Source organism: Bos taurus, chromosome 10 (genome assembly GCF_002263795.3).
Source record: "Bos taurus isolate L1 Dominette 01449 registration number 42190680 breed Hereford chromosome 10, ARS-UCD2.0, whole genome shotgun sequence".
Lineage (NCBI taxonomy): Eukaryota > Metazoa > Chordata > Mammalia > Artiodactyla > Bovidae > Bos > Bos taurus.
The window spans coordinates 76,225,358-76,243,320 of NC_037337.1; the positions used below are offsets into that span (position 1 = coordinate 76,225,358).

General features: G+C 36.9%; 1 protein-coding gene across 17 annotated transcripts in view; it reads left to right on the forward strand.

The window, feature by feature from the left end:
* SYNE2 (spectrin repeat containing nuclear envelope protein 2) overlaps positions 1 to 17,963 on the forward strand; it is a 323,751-nt gene that overhangs the window by 162,219 nt on the left and 143,569 nt on the right. For all 17 annotated transcript variants that reach the window (XM_059890586.1, XM_024997770.2, XM_010809508.4 and 14 more), the window contains 6 exons: positions 2,200 to 2,355; positions 3,213 to 3,478; positions 4,124 to 6,227; positions 7,992 to 8,314; positions 9,454 to 9,598; positions 10,897 to 11,115. In XM_059890586.1, the coding sequence (XP_059746569.1) occupies positions 2,200 to 2,355; positions 3,213 to 3,478; positions 4,124 to 6,227; positions 7,992 to 8,314; positions 9,454 to 9,598; positions 10,897 to 11,115 (3,213 nt within the window). The remainder of the gene's footprint in view (positions 1 to 2,199; positions 2,356 to 3,212; positions 3,479 to 4,123; positions 6,228 to 7,991; positions 8,315 to 9,453; positions 9,599 to 10,896; positions 11,116 to 17,963) is intronic.

Here is a 17,963-nt window from a genome sequence, read left to right on the forward strand (position 1 = left end):
GCTGAATGAAGAAAATAAGTTATAAAATAATATATATGTGATTCCAATTTTATGAGTTAAAAATACATAAAATAATACTGTATGAATATTAACATATGTAGTCAAAGTATAAAGACAAGTGTATGTGGATTTAGAATAGTGGTTAGGTCTAGGGAAGAATAGATGAAAAAGAAGTGAGGACTGGACTTTAAATTGTATTTTTAATATGGAAAATTATATCAGTTATATCCTTGTCATGGGTAATGAGTAACCATGATATTGTATTCTTTTAATACATGAAAAGAATACATTATATATATTATGTATAATTATATATAATATATATAATAATTATATATATTATATATTCAAATATAATGCATTATATTTGAAACATCTTATTGTTTATTGTTTAAAATAAGATGTTTCAAGTGAGTCTGGAAAATCAGAATAGAGCTAAAGATGAGGAGCAAAAGATGACTGGTTACAAAAGAATCTTTCCAGGAGCCAATCAGGGCAGGTGTCTGTGTTCTAATTCTGGGGTGTGCACAAAGGAATGTTACTTTTTAAATTTAAAATGTTCCTTTGAGGGATTCTGTTGGATTTTCTGCCAAAGTGGAAACATGGCTTTTGGATTTGGTAAACAAATGGTGTTTTGGGGTGATTTCAGGCTTTTTAGGATGCTCTCTCTGACCACTGAAGGCTGAGTACAAATAGCAAGCTATAAATGTGGCTAGTCCAGTGACTGGTCCATCAGGTAAGAGAGACCAGGGCTCTGAATTCCTAATAAATTATTGATAAGGAGTGAAGATTTCCTGGGTTTAGTGTCTATGTCTTTAGCTCAGGAGCTCGTGCCCTGCAGGTGGATTTGTTGGGGTACTAAGTAACAGTAGCCATCAGGTGACAAAGAGACAGGCTTCGCCCTCACAGGACTTCAGTTTATGGTGCAGAAATCTGTGATGTGGCACCAACGCCCCCTCTTCTCACAGTCTTCCTGGATCTCCCTCCCTGTCCCCCATCCCATGCAGAGATCCTACCTTCCATGGGGATTAACCATAGTTCTCATGAATAAATTGTTAGAAATGGAGGAAATTGGCAAAATCATCCCACTTATTTACAGCCTTTTAGAAGAAGTGTCCTGTGCTAACTGCCAAGCAGATACTTCAAAACCAGTAACACTGGTCAACTGAATTTTCTTACCAATCAGTATTGGTGAAGCTCCAGACGGTATCTGTTTTATTTAAATAAACCCTGATTTTTTAATAGTTTCACATTGACAGAAAACTTGCAAAGATAGTACAGATAGTTCTCATTTATCTCTTACCCAGTTTTTCCCATTGTTAACATCGTAACATTACTATCTAGGCTGTATTTTTAAGACAATTTTTTAAATAATTTCTGCCATGTTTGGAGATGTGGATATATTTTATTCACAGACTTGGTACAGACTGGATGTTTACTGACATGAAAGTATATGGCAAATTTGAATGATATTTCACTTATAAAGTAACCTGAAAATGAAATCTACTACCTTAGCAAAATAATGTGAAATGTTTTAAAATTACTGCTGTGGAACCTGGTATATATAAGTGCTCAACAAATGTTTGTTGAAAAAATAAATAAATGAGTTGAAATGCCATCTCTGTATATCCTATTGAGAACCTCGAGTTCTTAGAGCTTTTAGAAAAGATCAAATTACCCTGTATATAACCTGTTCTGCCATACCCAGAATTGGTATTCTTACTGTTACTTGGTTTACGGCATGACATTTTTAATGCATGAAATTTTGGCATTTCTTTCATCTCTCCACTTACTGTTTTTAACTACCAGTTGTTACCATTGAATGCCTATTTACTAAACTAGCCCTCTGCGTCATGGTGAATACTAAGTATGCACTTTGGAACTTTGGTTTTTTTCCATATCTGTTTCTTTCTTTAAGACTGTAGCTATTCCTCAGTATATAATTGAGAAATGCTAGATCCTATACTATCTTGTAAAAAAAAGTTTCATTTTTCTTGGTATTAAATATTGCATGGAATATACTAAATATTGTCATTAAATATTGCATGGAAAAATCCACTTTGGTCATGGCAAAAATATACTTTTGAAAAGTCTTTAATGTGAGTAAATAGAAGAAACTGGAATTTTTTCACCAAGAAAAATAAAAATTATTCATTTGGAAGTTAGTCTATTTAGCAATTAATCTTTTTATGTTTTCAGAATTCAGCTTTGGAAATGATTTTGTCAAGACAACTTTCTCTTGATGTTCAAGAAAGCATGAAAAACACTGAAGATGAGCAGAAAGTCAATGAGCTGCAAAATCAACCTTTAGAATTAGATGTTATGTTAAGAAATGAACAATTAAAGGAGATAGAGGTATGGAAACAAGAAAAACACTGACAACATGATTGCATCATTTATCTAGTGCAATACAATATATTTTAATTACCAAAAACTTGCTTGCACAGAATGAAAAATCTTATTTAACCTTTGCCTGATGATCAATTTGGTAACTATATAATTATGTACTAATCAGTAAGTTGTATAAATCTTTCCATTTAAAAAGTGTAAGAGTTTAATGAACATTAGTCTTTCTCTTCCAAAAAGTTCCTAAAAACTTACTTATTCAGTGATAAAATTTGGAGATTCTGGCTTGTCATTATTCCTTTTTTTAGTCATATCTATTTTCCTGCATTTGACAAATTCCTTTTGTTTGTCTTAATTATCAATATTATGGGGTATTCCTTCTTCATTTTTATAGCTGTGTTTGCATAACTATGTTTATGTATTTATGTACTTATAGCCATGGAAAAGCATCCAAAAATCCAGTAGATGATCATGTTTTGAAAAATGATCCTTATAATTTTAGCCAAGTTTACGTAATAGTAAACGTGTATCTAAAAGAGGAAAAAGAGATGATGCATGTAAATAATAAAAGCAAGATAAATCTTCTTTAGACCTGGTAGAACCTTTGAACACAATAGGGTGACCAGATTGCTATTAGATATTAGACCAATGGTGAATGTTAGTTTAGATTTTAACATGACTCCAGTCGGGGGGGAGATCTTTTAAATGTCAGGACCTTCGTTTCTCTGGGTGCAAATGAAATATTTAAAAATATTCTTGGAATGGAATGTATTACTGGAAGGAAAGAGCAAGGGGGAAAATAAGTGAATTAATTAATCAGTGAATTAGTAAGTGCATATTTATTGATTTCCTTTACTTGTTTTCAGGAATTATGTACCCAGTTGGAAGGAAAGAAAGCAGCCATTGAACCTCTAGAACAAAGTGAATATCTCAGCAAAACAGAATCAAGTGCCTTGGTTCTCCACGATGAAAGTTATTCAGTGCAGCACTTGGATAATCTGCTTCAGGCACTTATTACTTTGAAGAAAAAGAAAGAAAGTCAATACTGTCTCCTTGAAGATTTTCAGGGACATCTCATGGCAGGTGAATCCTCCATGAAAGCCTTGTTGACAGAAAAGGAAAGTCTGAAAGTGTAAGTATAAGAATTTAGGACGTGCATTCTTTATTTGAACATAGGCTTCACTTTTTTGGACAGGCCCAGGGTGTTAAGAGCTTATATTGTTAAAGAATATTATGATTTTAATACTACAGTATAGAAATTAATTTCATATGGAAACCATTAAAGAAAATTCTTTAATGGTTTTCTTATTTTAAAGAAAGATTTGTATATTCTGGGTATGTGTATTAAATATAGCTTCTCCTTAAAAAAAAAAAGTTTAGCCTGATGGTTATGCCTTCTTGATCAGTGTCGTTATTGTTGGTAAGATAATAACAAAGGAGTTGGATATTGTCATTTTTCTTAGTCCTAACTTTGCACAAATACTTTGCAGATTATAGAGGACTTTTGCGTACATTGTTCCCTTCACAGAACCATTGTTCCTGTGGTTCTCCATTTTTATGATACTCATTTTATAGATGAGCTTTCTACATTGTCACACATTAATTGAGAGCCACAGTAAACAAGATTCTGATTTTTGTTTTAAGGAAAGAGTGTTCTTACAGACAATCCAATCTTCTCTTTCATGAATTCAGAGCAGAATTAATTTCTTTTAATGACAGCTAACTTCATGTTGAGGTAGTAAATATTAATAAGCTTCACTTTTTCTTCTTTTGCTAGGGGACTCCTGGACAGTACAACCTATATGGACAAAATTAAAAATTTTCTGGCATCAATAGAAAAAGAGAAAGATTCTTTAAGCAAGATGAAAATCGAATGGGAAAATTTATCAAACTGTCTGACTGACATGGATAAGAAGCTATTGGAAAGCCAGATCAGGCTACTTGAGCATGGTTGGGAGCAAATGAAACAACTGGCTCAGAAGAAGTATTCTCAACAATCAGTGGGACACGAAGAGTTTATGTTTCTCATGAGTAAGATTCAAGACCTTGAAACTTCCCTGCAGCAGCAGCAGCAGCATCTGCAGTTAAGGCTGAACTCTCCAGAAGCCCAGGAAGGGAATCTAAGCGTGGTTGCTTTGGCCACTGAACTCCATACTATAAAGCATAGGTTTTCTATGCTCAAGGGGCGAGCTGAACTTCAGATGAAGAGGATTTGGGGAGAAAAAGAAAGAAAGATTTTAGAAGATGCAATAAGTAATTTGCAGAAGCAATTGGAAGCATTGGAACCATTAAACATGGAGGTGGAAAATCAGATCAAGAAGTGTGAAACCAGATACAAAATAAAAGAGGCTATCTTATGGGTCCAGAATCTGTTAGGGGAACTCACTCCTCCCATTTCCCTTCTCCCAGATGATGTTCTTTCACAGATCAGAAAATGCGAGGTGGTGCACGATGGCATTCTAGCTAAGCAGCAGGTTGTGGAGTCGTTGGTTGAAGAGGTCAAAGATAATATTCCTAACTTCACAGCATATGAGAGCAATGATTTCAATAACCTCCTTCAGGACTTACAGAATCAATACCAAATGCTGGCTTTAAAATCAACCCAAAGATCACAGCAATTAGAACTTAAATTGGAAGAAAGAAGCAAATTTGTTGCCATAATAGGGAAGGTTCAACTTTCACTTCAAGGAAATGAAACACTGATAATCCCCAAGACAGATACAACCTCCACAGAAGCTGAACTAGAACAACTGTATGTTGCTTTGACCACTTCTCAGAAGGAATTGCAAGAAATTAAGAGTGTAATCTCGACACATCTTCAGGAACAAACAAACATCTCTAAGGATCTAAGTGTATTTGAAAGATTATTTCTAGATGATCGATTGAAAAATCTTAAGACTAGAGCCAACAGAACTCAAAGATTCATTCAAAATAAGTGTAATGAAGTAGAACACAAGATAAATTTTTACAGAGAATTTCATGAAAAAATATCTGCACTTCAGAAGGAGTTTGACCATATACAGCACAATGAACTTCTACTGAATCCGGAAGTAAATCCAGATGTTAAAGAGGAGTTGTATCATCTTAAAAACCAAATCACTGGCATTCAATCTAGTATCCTACAAGTACTGAAACTCAAAGAAGTGTTTGACTGTATAGAACTAAACTGGGATTGGACCCAACTTGATCAAATACAAACCCAAGTACTTGAAAAAGAACGAGAACTTGAAGAAAAAATTAAGCAGTTGAATACGTTTGTGGCAGAATACGACAAATATCAAGCATCACTAGCTAAACTGAAGGCTTTGGATTTACAAATTAAGAAAAGGGCTGAACCAGTACTAACAATGCCTAACACTCCACCAGAAAGCAGTCTGCTCAATGCTCAAGTTTTGAATCAGAGAATTGGGAAAGCCATGAGCTTGTATCATGAGATTATCAAGAAATTAAGTGAAAATAAAGACTTTGATGACTTATTCAAAGAGAGAGAAATACAACAACTAAAGCTGTATGCAGAAGAACATAATAAGTTGCGCCAGGTTCTCCAACAAAAAATGGCCCTGCAATCCCAACTGAAAGAAATGGATGAAAAGGATTTTAAGGACAAACTAGAAAATTCTTTACATGTTTTAAATCAGATAAAATCTCAGTTACAACAGCCATTGCTTATAAATTTGCAAATTGAATATATTCAAAATGAAAAAGATAATTGTGAAGTGTTTCAGGAAAAAGTTCAGGCAGAAATGGATAGCATTAAAGCTGTGACTGTCATTGAGAAGCAAAGTGAGGAAAATTCTTCTGAAGCTAGTGTTGTGGAAGCAAAATTAAATGACATTGAAGATCTTTACATGCAGCTTAATGCAAGCATTGATTCCCGCACTGTAAGTTTTTTAATTAGGCAGTTAATGTATTTGTTTTATTTTCATGTTTTTAAAACATAAAAACCCTATTTTATGTTTTACTCTAGTTAATATCTACATTTCTCAAGAAGTAACAGGTTCTTATGGCTGACCCACGTTATTGTTTGATAGAAACCAACACAATACTGTAGAGCCATTATCCTTCAATGAAAAATAAACACATTTAAAAAACGGAAGTTACAGGTTCTATAAGAACATTCTACACAGGAGAATAGTCATTTTAAAGAACTTCAAAGGGCCAGTTTATAGCCCCAACTCATTCCACATCAAAATGTAGTGCTTGTAGTGGAAAAAGATGTTTGACACTGTGAGTTCTATATGCCTTGTAGAATCTGTTGGGCTCAGAACCAAAAAGTTTGGGTTTTGGTTTGTTTGGGTTTTTTTTAGAGATAACAGAATGTAGTGGAATAAATATGGTGTAAAGAACACAAAACAATAACTCCACATTTCTTTAGCACTTACAGTGTCTAGTAGGTATGCTGAACACTTTCATCCTCACAGCAACTCTGTGAGGTGGGTGCTAATATTAGCCTCATTTTAAAACAAGGAAATTGAAGTTTAGAAACTACCATTTTCTCAAGATCTTTCAGTAGTAACAGAACCAGGATTCATGTTGAGATCTGTCTCCTTTTAGAAAGTGGTCATCAAATTAAGGCTCATTGGTCAATCTGCCTACAGCATCTGATTTTATAAGTAAAATCTTACTGGAACACAGCCATGCCCATTCACTTTATGGCTTGTTATGGCTGCTCACCTGCTACAACATCTGGGCTGAGTAGTTGTGACAGTCTGTATGTCTTGCAAAACCTGAAATATTTAGTCTAACCCTTTACAGGAAAAGTTTTCTGATGCCTGTTGAAGAGCGACTGTAACAAACTCCCTCCTTTCCTGTAGTAAAAGGGTAGATATCTTAGGCATCAGTTAAACACACTGTGCTTAACGTAACTCCTTTCACTGTGTTTTCTGAATTGTCACACTAAATTTATAGAATGGGGAAGTTAACTCCCTTCTTTAATTCAAAGAGTTACTAGATAATGTATTTGAACTATTTTGCTAGGTATAAATACTATAGAAATATAAAGTCATATGAACGCTAATATGTTCTTTAAATTGATACTTAATTTCTCCATTTGATTTTAATATGGTTTCCAGAAACACTGTACATAAATCCTCAAACTGTTATGCTTAGAGATGGACTGGAAGGGACCTTTCAAGTTCTTTATTTCAACTATTTGTTATTTCAGCAAGAAGACAGAGATCTGGAGACATTAAGTGATGTGCTCAAAACTAAAGTTAATGGCAGAGACATTAATTTAGTTCCAGTTTTTTTTTTTCCACAAACATTGCTTGAGGTTATATACACTAAATATATTCAGTAGTTTTATTTAATAGTCTAATACAAGAGTTCTAGAGCATTAATATATATCATTAGACGTGATTCATGGTGTGTATTTTTAAATTTAGATTGGATTTCTTAGAAATCTAATTTTCTTTATGAAATATTTGAAATTGAAATATGAAATAATTCTAGAAATAATTTTCTTTATGCAAAGAAAAACCTATTCATTTTAAAATATCAGTGTAATATTATCAAACTAAAAGTGTGAAATGCTTGCTCTTGTATGACCCAGAGATGTATTATGAATGTATCACAGACATTCAAAAATGACAAAAATCCCCCAAATTTGAAAATTTCATCACAGCATTTAATCTTCCATTCACCAGAGTGTCTTGAATGATGCTTATGAAAATATGACACGCTATAATGAAGCAGTCTCCAGGGCCATGGGGATCATCTCCGATCTGGAAACCATCATTGTGTCGCATAGAGTAGATCTTGATAATCCGAAAGAATCAGTGGAGGTGCCTCGCCAGAAACAAGAGGAACTGAAATCCACAATAGCAGGCATCCAGGACCTCACCGAGAATCTGGGGACCGTCTCCAGCCTGGAAGCTAAACGACAACTTGAGTGCACTTTACAGGACTTAGTTTCTAAGAACTCAGCCTTGAGGGAGGCAGCCAAAGTAAAGGAAGCTGAAGTAGAAAGGTAGGTACTTCTTTCTAAAGGTAACGCTTTAAGAACAAATATAGATTATAATTAACATGTACACATTAGAACTAATTTGGAAAATATGGAAAATAAAAATCACTGTCTAAGGAAAACTATAGCAAATATTCTGTTGCATTTATTTAATTTTTTCTTAACATCCAGTACTTAAAATGGAATGTTTATAGAAATCTGCATGTGGTATAAAGAATAATGATAATCACCTTTGTACTGAAAGGTTCAAAGGTAAACACCATGACTTTTTAGTTCCTTCGTGGACTCCTTCCCTCTCCTCTCAGAAATAACCATTATCCTGTCTTTATTGACCATGCCTTTGCTTTAAAAAATATTTTTACTATGTATTTGTATCCTATTTTCACATATGTATTCTCTTCTGTGACTTCATTGTTTTTTCACACTTACAATTATGATTCTGAAGTTCATTTGTGTTTTGTCTGTAGTAAAATTCACTCACCCAGGTATTGGTAGATATTTGGATTGTTGCAGTTTTTTCTAGGAAGAACATTTTCAAATTCAAGAGCTTCTGTTGGGTGTATACTTAGGATTGTGATTACCGGGTCAAAAGTTATACACATCTTAAATTTTTAATTCCAAATGATTTTATCTATTTCTACTCAAGCCAGCAGCATATTAATATTCCAGTGGTCCCATATCCTTATCAATACTTAATGGTGTGAGGTTTAATTTTTGCCAGTCTGATGGTTGAGAAATGATATTTCTTTGTGGTTTTAATTTGAATCTTTATTATTGCTAATGAACTTGAGCCTCTTTTGTGAATATTTCTTGATCAAAAGTTATGAGCAGTTTTAAGACGAAGGAGCTTTCTACAAGAATTGTACCAGTTTACACCTTGTTGGCAGTGTTCAAGAATACAGTTTTCCAAAGTTTAAATGCTTGGGGAACAGTCTTATCTACCTGTTAATATTTGCATTAAAACTCTCATGCAGATCTGGTGAGGGGGAAGAAGTCAATAAGTATTTGTTGAAATACACTGAGTAGCAAAAAGAGAATTAAATTCTGTTTTTTATTAGGGGTTCAGAATACATTCTGGAAAGCTCAGAATTTATTGCACTAAATAAAGTTTAATATTACTTTTTCCCCCAACTGTGCCTTACTAGGTGTCTTGACAATTACAAACGCTATAGGAATATAAATGAGAAAATTTGCACGAACCTCAGCCAGATGGAGACCATTCTTGGGCAGTCCATGTGCCCCTTGCCAGTATCTTACAAAGAAGCTTTGGAGCGCTTGGAACAGAGCAAGGTAACAGATACTCCAAATCTTCAGTAAGACTGTGTGCAAAAAATTGGCAGAAAGAGCAAGTGGAGGCATTGGGGGATGTGGCTCTGTTATGACCCACAGAAATCTTTAACCTAATTCATACACTCAAGAAAATTCCTAAACCAAAAGCCATGGGGAAAATGAAGAATTGTTTCTGAGAGAGTTAATTGGTCGAATTCACAGGACAGTCCTCTCCCCAGTAGCATACTGTCCTTATTGATCATTCTTTTGAAAGCTTTGCCTTGCTTGTTACTTTGTTGGAGATCACTGGGCCTATGACAGAGCATTTAATGCAACTATCTTAAGTGCTAAATTCTGGTTACTTTTTATACTCTATTACTGAGCAATTTTAGTTTTGCATTTTTTATCTGTTGCAGTATTGTGTTATAAGCATTTGGATGAGAACATTTTAAATCATCTGTGCTTATCATCTACCACAAAACTAAAAAACCTTAACTAATGTGTTAGTGGTTGATGCAGTAAGTGTTGTACAAATTATTAATACCTATCTAGTAAAATATGGGCCAAAGCTATGGTCTTGCCAATAGCTATATATGGATGTGCGAGTTGGACCATAAGGAAGGCTGAGCACTGAAGAATTGATGCTTTCAAATTGTGGTGCTGGAGAAGACTCTTGAAAGTCACTTGTACAGCAAAGAGATGAAACCAGTCCATCCTAAAGGAAATCAACCCTGAATACTCATTGGAAGGACTAATACTGAAGCTGAAGCTCCAATACTTTGGCCACCTGATGGGAAAAGCCGACTCACCTAATCCTGGGAAAGATTGAAGGCAAAAGGAGAAGAGGGCTGCAGAGGATGAGATGGTGGAATAGCATCACCAACTCAAGAACATGAACTTGGGCAAACTCCAGGAGATAGTGAAGGACAGGGAGGCCTGGCGTGCTGAAGTCCACGGGGTTGCAAAGAGTTGGACACAACTTAGTGACTGAACAACAACAAAATATGAGGCTTACATTAAAATTTTTTAAAAATGAACTTCTAGGAATATTTACCTTGGAAGACACATGTTTACTTGGAAAATCTGTGATTTAAGGGTCATTATTTGTCCCCATAATTCTAAATTCATGTGCTATATAACAATACATTGATACTTCTCATCTGTCTCAAATTGACTTTGAAAAGGAATAAAAAATGGATCATATCTGACTTATGGATGATTTAAAAGCATTAATTATTCAAGATTAAAATAGTTTATAACTTTCAGAATAGTTCTGAATTCAGAAAAATTCTATTCTTCCTTTTCTTTTCTCTCTTAAGGCCTTGGTGTCAAATCTTATGTCAGCCAAGGAAGAACTGCTGAAACAACGACAGGTCCTCAGACACTTGAGAGCCATGTGCACGGACAGTGACAGCCTCTGTTTGCTCAGAAGCACATCAGCTCTGTGGGAGAGATGGCTGAGTTTGCTGGAAGCTGCTAAAGAGTGGGAGATGTGGTGTGAAGAACTGAAGCAGGAGTGGAAATTTGTCCATGAAGAAGTAAGTGCTTCATGTGCAACAATCACAACATACAGTTTACTAACATTTGTCATTTAAATTGTTTTATTATTTTCATTTTTTTTTAATTGTAAAACAAGTCCTCAATCTGTACCATTTGTTTACATCACGTATATGGAACCATGTCCATGGTTTATAGTGATCAGGTCCTAGCAAAATAATCTCCAAGATATGATTCAAGAATGATTCAAGTTCATTCATGATAGTGGCATTTTTTTCAGTATCAGATAACTTAGAAATAAGTGATTAGTTGCCCATATGATCTTTAAAATCTTTATTGTGCATGTAAGTTCAGTTCAGTCGCTCAGTTGTGTCCGACTCTTTGCAACCCCATGAACCACAGCATGCCAGGCCTCCCTGTCCATCACCAACTCCTGGAGTCCACCCAAACCCATGTCCATTGAGTCGGTGATGCCATCCAACCATCTCGTCCTCTGTCGTCCGCTTCTCCTTCTGCCCTCAATCTTTCCCAGCATTGGGGTCTTTTCAAATGAGTCAGCTCTCCACATCAGGTGGCCAAAGTATTGGAGTTTCAGCTTCAACATCAGTCCTACCAATGAACACCCAGGACTGATCTCCTTTAGGATGGACTGGTTGGATCTTCTTGCAGTCCAAGGGACTCTCAAGGGTCTTCTCCAACACCACACTTCAAAAACATCAATTCTTCTGCACTCAGCTTTCTTTATAGTCCAGCTTTCACATCCATACATGCCCACTGGAAAAACCAAACCATAGCCTTGACTAGACAAATCTTTGTTGACAAAGTAATGTCTCTGCTTTTTAATATGCTATATAGGTTGGTCATAACTTTCCTTCCAAGGAGTGTCTTTTAATTTCATGGCTGCAATCACCGTCTGCAGTGATTTTGTGGCCCAGAAAAATAAAGTCAGCCACTGTTTCCCCATCTATTTGCCATGAAGTGATGGGACCGGATGCCATGATCTTCGTTTTCTGAATGTTGAGCTTTAAGCCAATTTTTTCACTCTCCTCTTTCACTTTCATCAAGAGGCTCTTTAGTTCTTCTTCACTTTCTGCCATAAGGGTGGTATCATCTGCATATCTGAGGTTACTGATAATTTCTCCCAGCAATCTTGATTCCAGCTTGTGCTTCCTCCAGCCCAGCGTTTCTCATGATGTACTCTGCATGTAAGTTAAATAAGCAGGGTGACAATATACAGCGTTGACGTACTCCTTTTCCTTTTTGGAACTAATCTGTTGTTCCACGTCCAGTTCAAACTGTTGCTTCCTGACCTGCATACAGGTTTCTCAAGGGGCAGGTCAGGTGGTCTGGTATTCCCATCTCCTTCAGAATTTTCCACAGTTTATTGTGATCCACAGAGTCAAAGGCTTTGGCATAGTCAATAAAGAAGAAATAGATGTTTTTCTGGAACTCTCTTGCTTTTTCCATGATCCAGCAGATGTTGGCAATTTGATCTCTGGTTCCTCTGCCTTTTCTAAAACCAGCTTGAACATCCGGAAGTTCATGGTTCATGTATTGCTGAAGCCTGGCTTGGAGAATTTTAAGCATTACTTTACTAGCGTGTGAGATAAGTGCAATTGTGTGGTAGTTTGAGCATTCTTTGGCATTGCCTTTCTTTGGGATTGGAATGAAAACTTAAACCCTCTTAAAAATAACTGTCTCTCCATCACATTAAAGGTTAGAATAAGGTAATATTCATAATAACCAACTTATTTTGAAATTAATTACAGTTATTAACTGTGGAAATTAACTACAGTTGTTAATTATTGACCTAAAAGTATGTAAGATGTTCTTTCCGAAGACTGTCTCAAAGAAAACCTCCATAGTATAAATTGATTACAGAAGTTAATTTAACCATGGTTGAGGCCTAAGGCATCACATACATTTAGAAGGAAAATTTAAAATAGTATAAAATTATCTTTGGTGTTTTTCATTCGCTCAATCATGTCAGACTCTTTGTGACCCCATGAACTACAATACGCCAGGCTTCCCTGTTGTTCACTATTTCCCAGAGCTTGCTCAAACTCATGTCCATTGAGTCAGTGATGCTATCCAACCAGCTCATCCTCTGTCGTCCCCTTCTCCTCCTGCCTTCAGTCTTTCCCAGAGTTGGCTCTTCACATCAGGTAGCCAAAGTATTGGAGCTTCAGCATCAGTCCTTCCAATGAATATTCAGGACTGATTTCCTTTAGGATTGACTAGTTTGATCTCCTTGCAGTCCAAGGGACTCTCAAGAGTCTTCTCCAACAGTACATAAAATTATCTTAGGGTATTCTTTAATCTTTCTACAGAACCAGTCATAAATGAGGTACAAATCAGAACGTTAAGTGAAAACTCTTCTCTCTTATGCCTATCAAAATTCCTGCTGAATTTGCTTAAAACAGAAATATAATCAATACTTGATTGGCAGTAGGTCACATTGCTTTAGGATTTAAATGTTTAGCACTGTCATATTTTTCTACGAGTCTAATGATAGAGGAAAGTTACCTACAGAACTTAACTTGAAAGTCGCTCAGTCGTGTCCGACTCTTTGTGACCCCATGGACTATACAGACCAAGGAATTCTCCAGGTCAGAAGACTGGAGTGGGTAGCTGTTCCCTTCTGCAGGGGATCTTCCCAACCCAGGGATCGAACCCAGGTTTCCCGCCTCGCAGGCAGATTCTTTACCAGCTCAGCCACAGGGGAAGCCCGAACTTAAAACTTGGTCTTCTTGAAAATGAGTATCATTTTAGTGATGTTGCCTGGATTGGATTAGTAAATAGTCTCTCGAATGTGAAAACATCAAGGAGCTTTGTAAATTGTACTTTTAGCAGGACTGCCAGCCTCCAGTTCTTTCTCATCCACAATGGCACTGTGTACTGAGGCCCTTCTGTGCAGTGTGTTCCTGTGTGCTGTGCTGAGAAGGCAGTCCAGTGGTTAGGGACATCTTACTCTCATTGCAGGGGGCACGGGTTTGATCACCAGTCAGGGAACTAAGATCCCACACATCACACAGGAGGGCTGGGGGAAAAAAAAGGCAGTTCACACATGATGCCACTGAATCTTTGCACAGCCCTCACGAGTTACCTGTTATCACCATTTTCTAAATGGAAAAGCTGAGGCACTTAGAAATTTAAGTTGGTACAAGCCCTCCAAGCTAGTGATTAAACTGGGGCTGTGGATTGGGGCCATATCTATTTTGCCCATGCCATAATTTTGGAATCTGAACAAGGCTTTGCACTAAATTGGCACTTAGTGTTTGTTGAGGGACAGCTCTTATTCAAATCCAGGTCTAGGCCAGTCCTAAGCTTATTGTTCTTTATATTTTATTACATTATCTTTTCTTGCTCTATACCCATTAGCAATCATATTTTATCAGTACCATGCAATCATACTTAGTAGTTATTTAGTTGTAGTTATATTTGTAGTTCGGAGAAGGCAATGGCACCCCACTCCAGTACTCTTGCTTGGAAAGTCCCATGGACAGAGGAGCCTGTTAGGCTGCAGTCCATGGGATCGCTAAGAGTTGGACACGACTGAGCGACTTCACTTTCACTTTTCACTTTCATGCATTGGAGAAGGAAATGGCAACCCACTCCAGTGTTCTTGCCTGGAGAATCCCAGGGATGGGGGAGCCTGGTGGGCTGCCGTCTCTGGGGTTGCACAGAGTCGGACACGACTGAAGTGACTTAGCATAGCATATTTGTAGTTATTCATACAACATTTGACAGTATCTGCTAACAGAATGTCTTTCAAAGAGTAATGCAAACAAAATATGTTCTCCTGTACTAACAATAATAACTACTAACACTTAATAGACACTTAATTGAATATGTGTCAGGCATAGTTCTAAGCACTTTACATGTATTACATTTACATTTATCCTCACAAGAATCCTATGAAGTGTAGATATTTTTACTATCCTCATTTTATAGATGAAGAAAGGAGGCACAGTGAGATTAAGTTGCTCAGTTTCATAAGTGAGTGATGGAAGATTCAACTTATAGTCCGTTTTTAACCACTAAGCTATCCACTTAAATGATATTTACACCTACCAAATTGATATGAGTTTAAAATATCTTTCATCCATTCAATAAAAATTATACCATCTAAATACCTGTACATCCAAGATTCTGTTGGCATGGTTGATGATTTTACCAGTGACAAAACGAATCTCTGTTTTTAAAAAGTACAGTCCACGGGGTGGGAGGTGGGAGCGGGGTTCAGGATGGAGAACACGTGTACACCCCTGGTGGATTCATGTTGATGTATGGCAAAACCAGTATAATATTGTAAAGTAATTAGCCTACAATTAAAATAAATAAATTTATGTTTTAAAAAGTACAATCCAGTATCTTTATGAAAGAAAGGTTTTGTAAATATATTTTCAAAAGCATAAGTGCTTATTTAAATTTACCAATTAAAAAATTAATTTAAATTTTGATTTACTGTGTTTTCCCCCTAAAGTCTTACCTTCCTGTTTTCTTAAGCAGAGTCTGCTTAATGTAATTATTCATTCCTGGTTATTCAGGATCATCATTTTATGCTCCACTGATCATAATGTGCTGAAATAAAGGCATGTCTTCAATAATGACGGGAGGTGTAAGGCTGTCTTCTTTCCCTTCTACCAAAGATCCCAAAGTCTTTTCTGTTTTAGTTTTAGTTCTTATTTTTGTTGCTTGCAAGTTTTTCAGTCTCCTTCGCTGTGTTTACTTATGAAACAACTATAGTTCCTCCTCCCTTTCTAGACTCAACTTTATAACTGACCGAACCTAAAAGTTTTATAACCAATTTTTGTTAGACTGCTCTGTCTAAGGAAAATCATCCAGAGGCTGCAGAATGAATGCATAGTCTTTGTGGTAACTCTTTTACTAATTTAGAGTTTGCTGCATTTTGAGAAATGCATAGTCACATGACCACCAATAAATCAAGGCTTCATTCCATCACCCAGAAATCCCCCTGTGCCCTTTGTAGTCAGTCCCTTCTGTTACCTCCAGCCTGTGGCAATCAGCAATCTGTCTTGCCATTTTCAGAGTCATAAAAATGGACTCAAATGCGTTTGAGCTTGGGCTTTTCCCGCTTAAGCATAGTATGTGTGAAATTCCTTCATGCTGTTGCTTATATCAGTAGTTCATTTCTGAGTAGTAGTCTACTAGACTCACACACAACAGTTTATCCATTCACAAGTTGAATAATTGCCTGGCTTTTGGATGAAAATATTGTCCAAAAAGAAAATTATTCTTCCCCCTTGCATTCTCTTCCTAATGACTTAGCAGCTTTAACAGCAGAGAGCAGAACCTGAGACAGGGGCTTGTCAGCAGGTGGTTTATTTTGGAAAGTGATCCAAGGGAACAGGAGTGGGAGATAGGAGAGCTGACCGAGGAAAGGCTAGAGCCTTTAGTCGCTTTACTCTTATCGGGTCCTGGTTGCTGCAGTTGCCCATTTATGGTTATCACTGGCCATGGAAGCACCAAGAAATGCTTGATTAATCCTGGATTATGAACATAGTTCTTTCAACCCCAGTGTATGTTGGAAACCATAGATGGACAGTTACCTCTGTCCACATGGCAATTTCTTTCTTCTGTGCATGCTGGTTCTTTGACTGGTGCAGGGTGGGGCATACTGTAAAATAATCCAGTGGAACCCGTTTCCCATTCCCTGGGGGAACTGCAGCTGCAGAACTAGGACTTCAGTTCAACTGAATTTAGGTTTGAGGTGATGGAAGCACGAACTCCGTAACTGAGTCCTTTGGAGAGGGGCCAATCTGCACATGTACCCATGTATTCTAGCAGTTGGAGACTCGGCTGGAACCTATGGCCCAAGTGACAGGGCTGCTTATACCACAACCTGGCCCTGCTGCACTGCCCCCTCTACACTGGCAGGATTCTGATAGATGGTCACAAGTTCTGAGCAGCAGTCACAAGTATAGCATACACAGCTGCCAAAATCCCAAAGGGTCCATCTGGTTCTGTGCCTCGTTCTTGGTAGTAGAAGTGCAATATTGAACAACTTCATCTTTACCTTATAGAAGTGCTGGCATGCCCCAGACCATAGGTCCCTGAGAAACTTAACTGATGCTGGGGCTCTTGAATTCTCATTCTTTGGCACGTCTTACTAGGCATCCAGTTCATCATTTCAGTTAGCATGTTGTCATAAATGTAGTTGAGCTGTGTGATATTCAGTGATGTCAAGACTGCAAGATGCCTGATTCTGTCTCAGCATACAGCAGGAATGTTAACAATGCTGGAACAATGTGATAAATGTTTGCTGCAGCAGAGGAGAGAGCTAGAGGATTCGAGGAGGGAGTAAGAGGGATCTGGTTTTCTGTGTCTTTGTTTGAGTTTCAGGGCTGGTAGAACTCCCGTTTCTAGAGATTTGATTTATTAGGTTATGTATTTCTGAATTCTACATTTAGCTGTGGTTGAGAAATACATGAGCAGTCCAGTCATTTGGGCAGCATTCCCATTGGTTTAGGTGACAGGTAATGAGGACCCATTGAACTTACTTTTCTGAGTATATAGGGATTGGATGTGAAGGAAAAGAGAGAGTTATAGAAAAATTATCCAGTACTTGCCTAACCTCTTCTACTTCATGGATGCAGTTTGGTGGAGCTCATTCAAGGATTTGCTTTAGTAAAGCAACTGATCATGAAAGGAAAAAGAAATTATGAAAATATTCAATAGCATTTCCTTCACTCGTAACAGCAACACTTCTTTTTAACCACACATCTACATGATCAATAGCTGGGAACTATGGGATTCAAATCCTGGAGGGATAATATTCCCAGCTATAGGAAGACAGATATTACTTTGAACTGGAATTTGGCTTTGGGAATCCTCTGACGAGCCAGTCTTTAAAAATTATGATTCC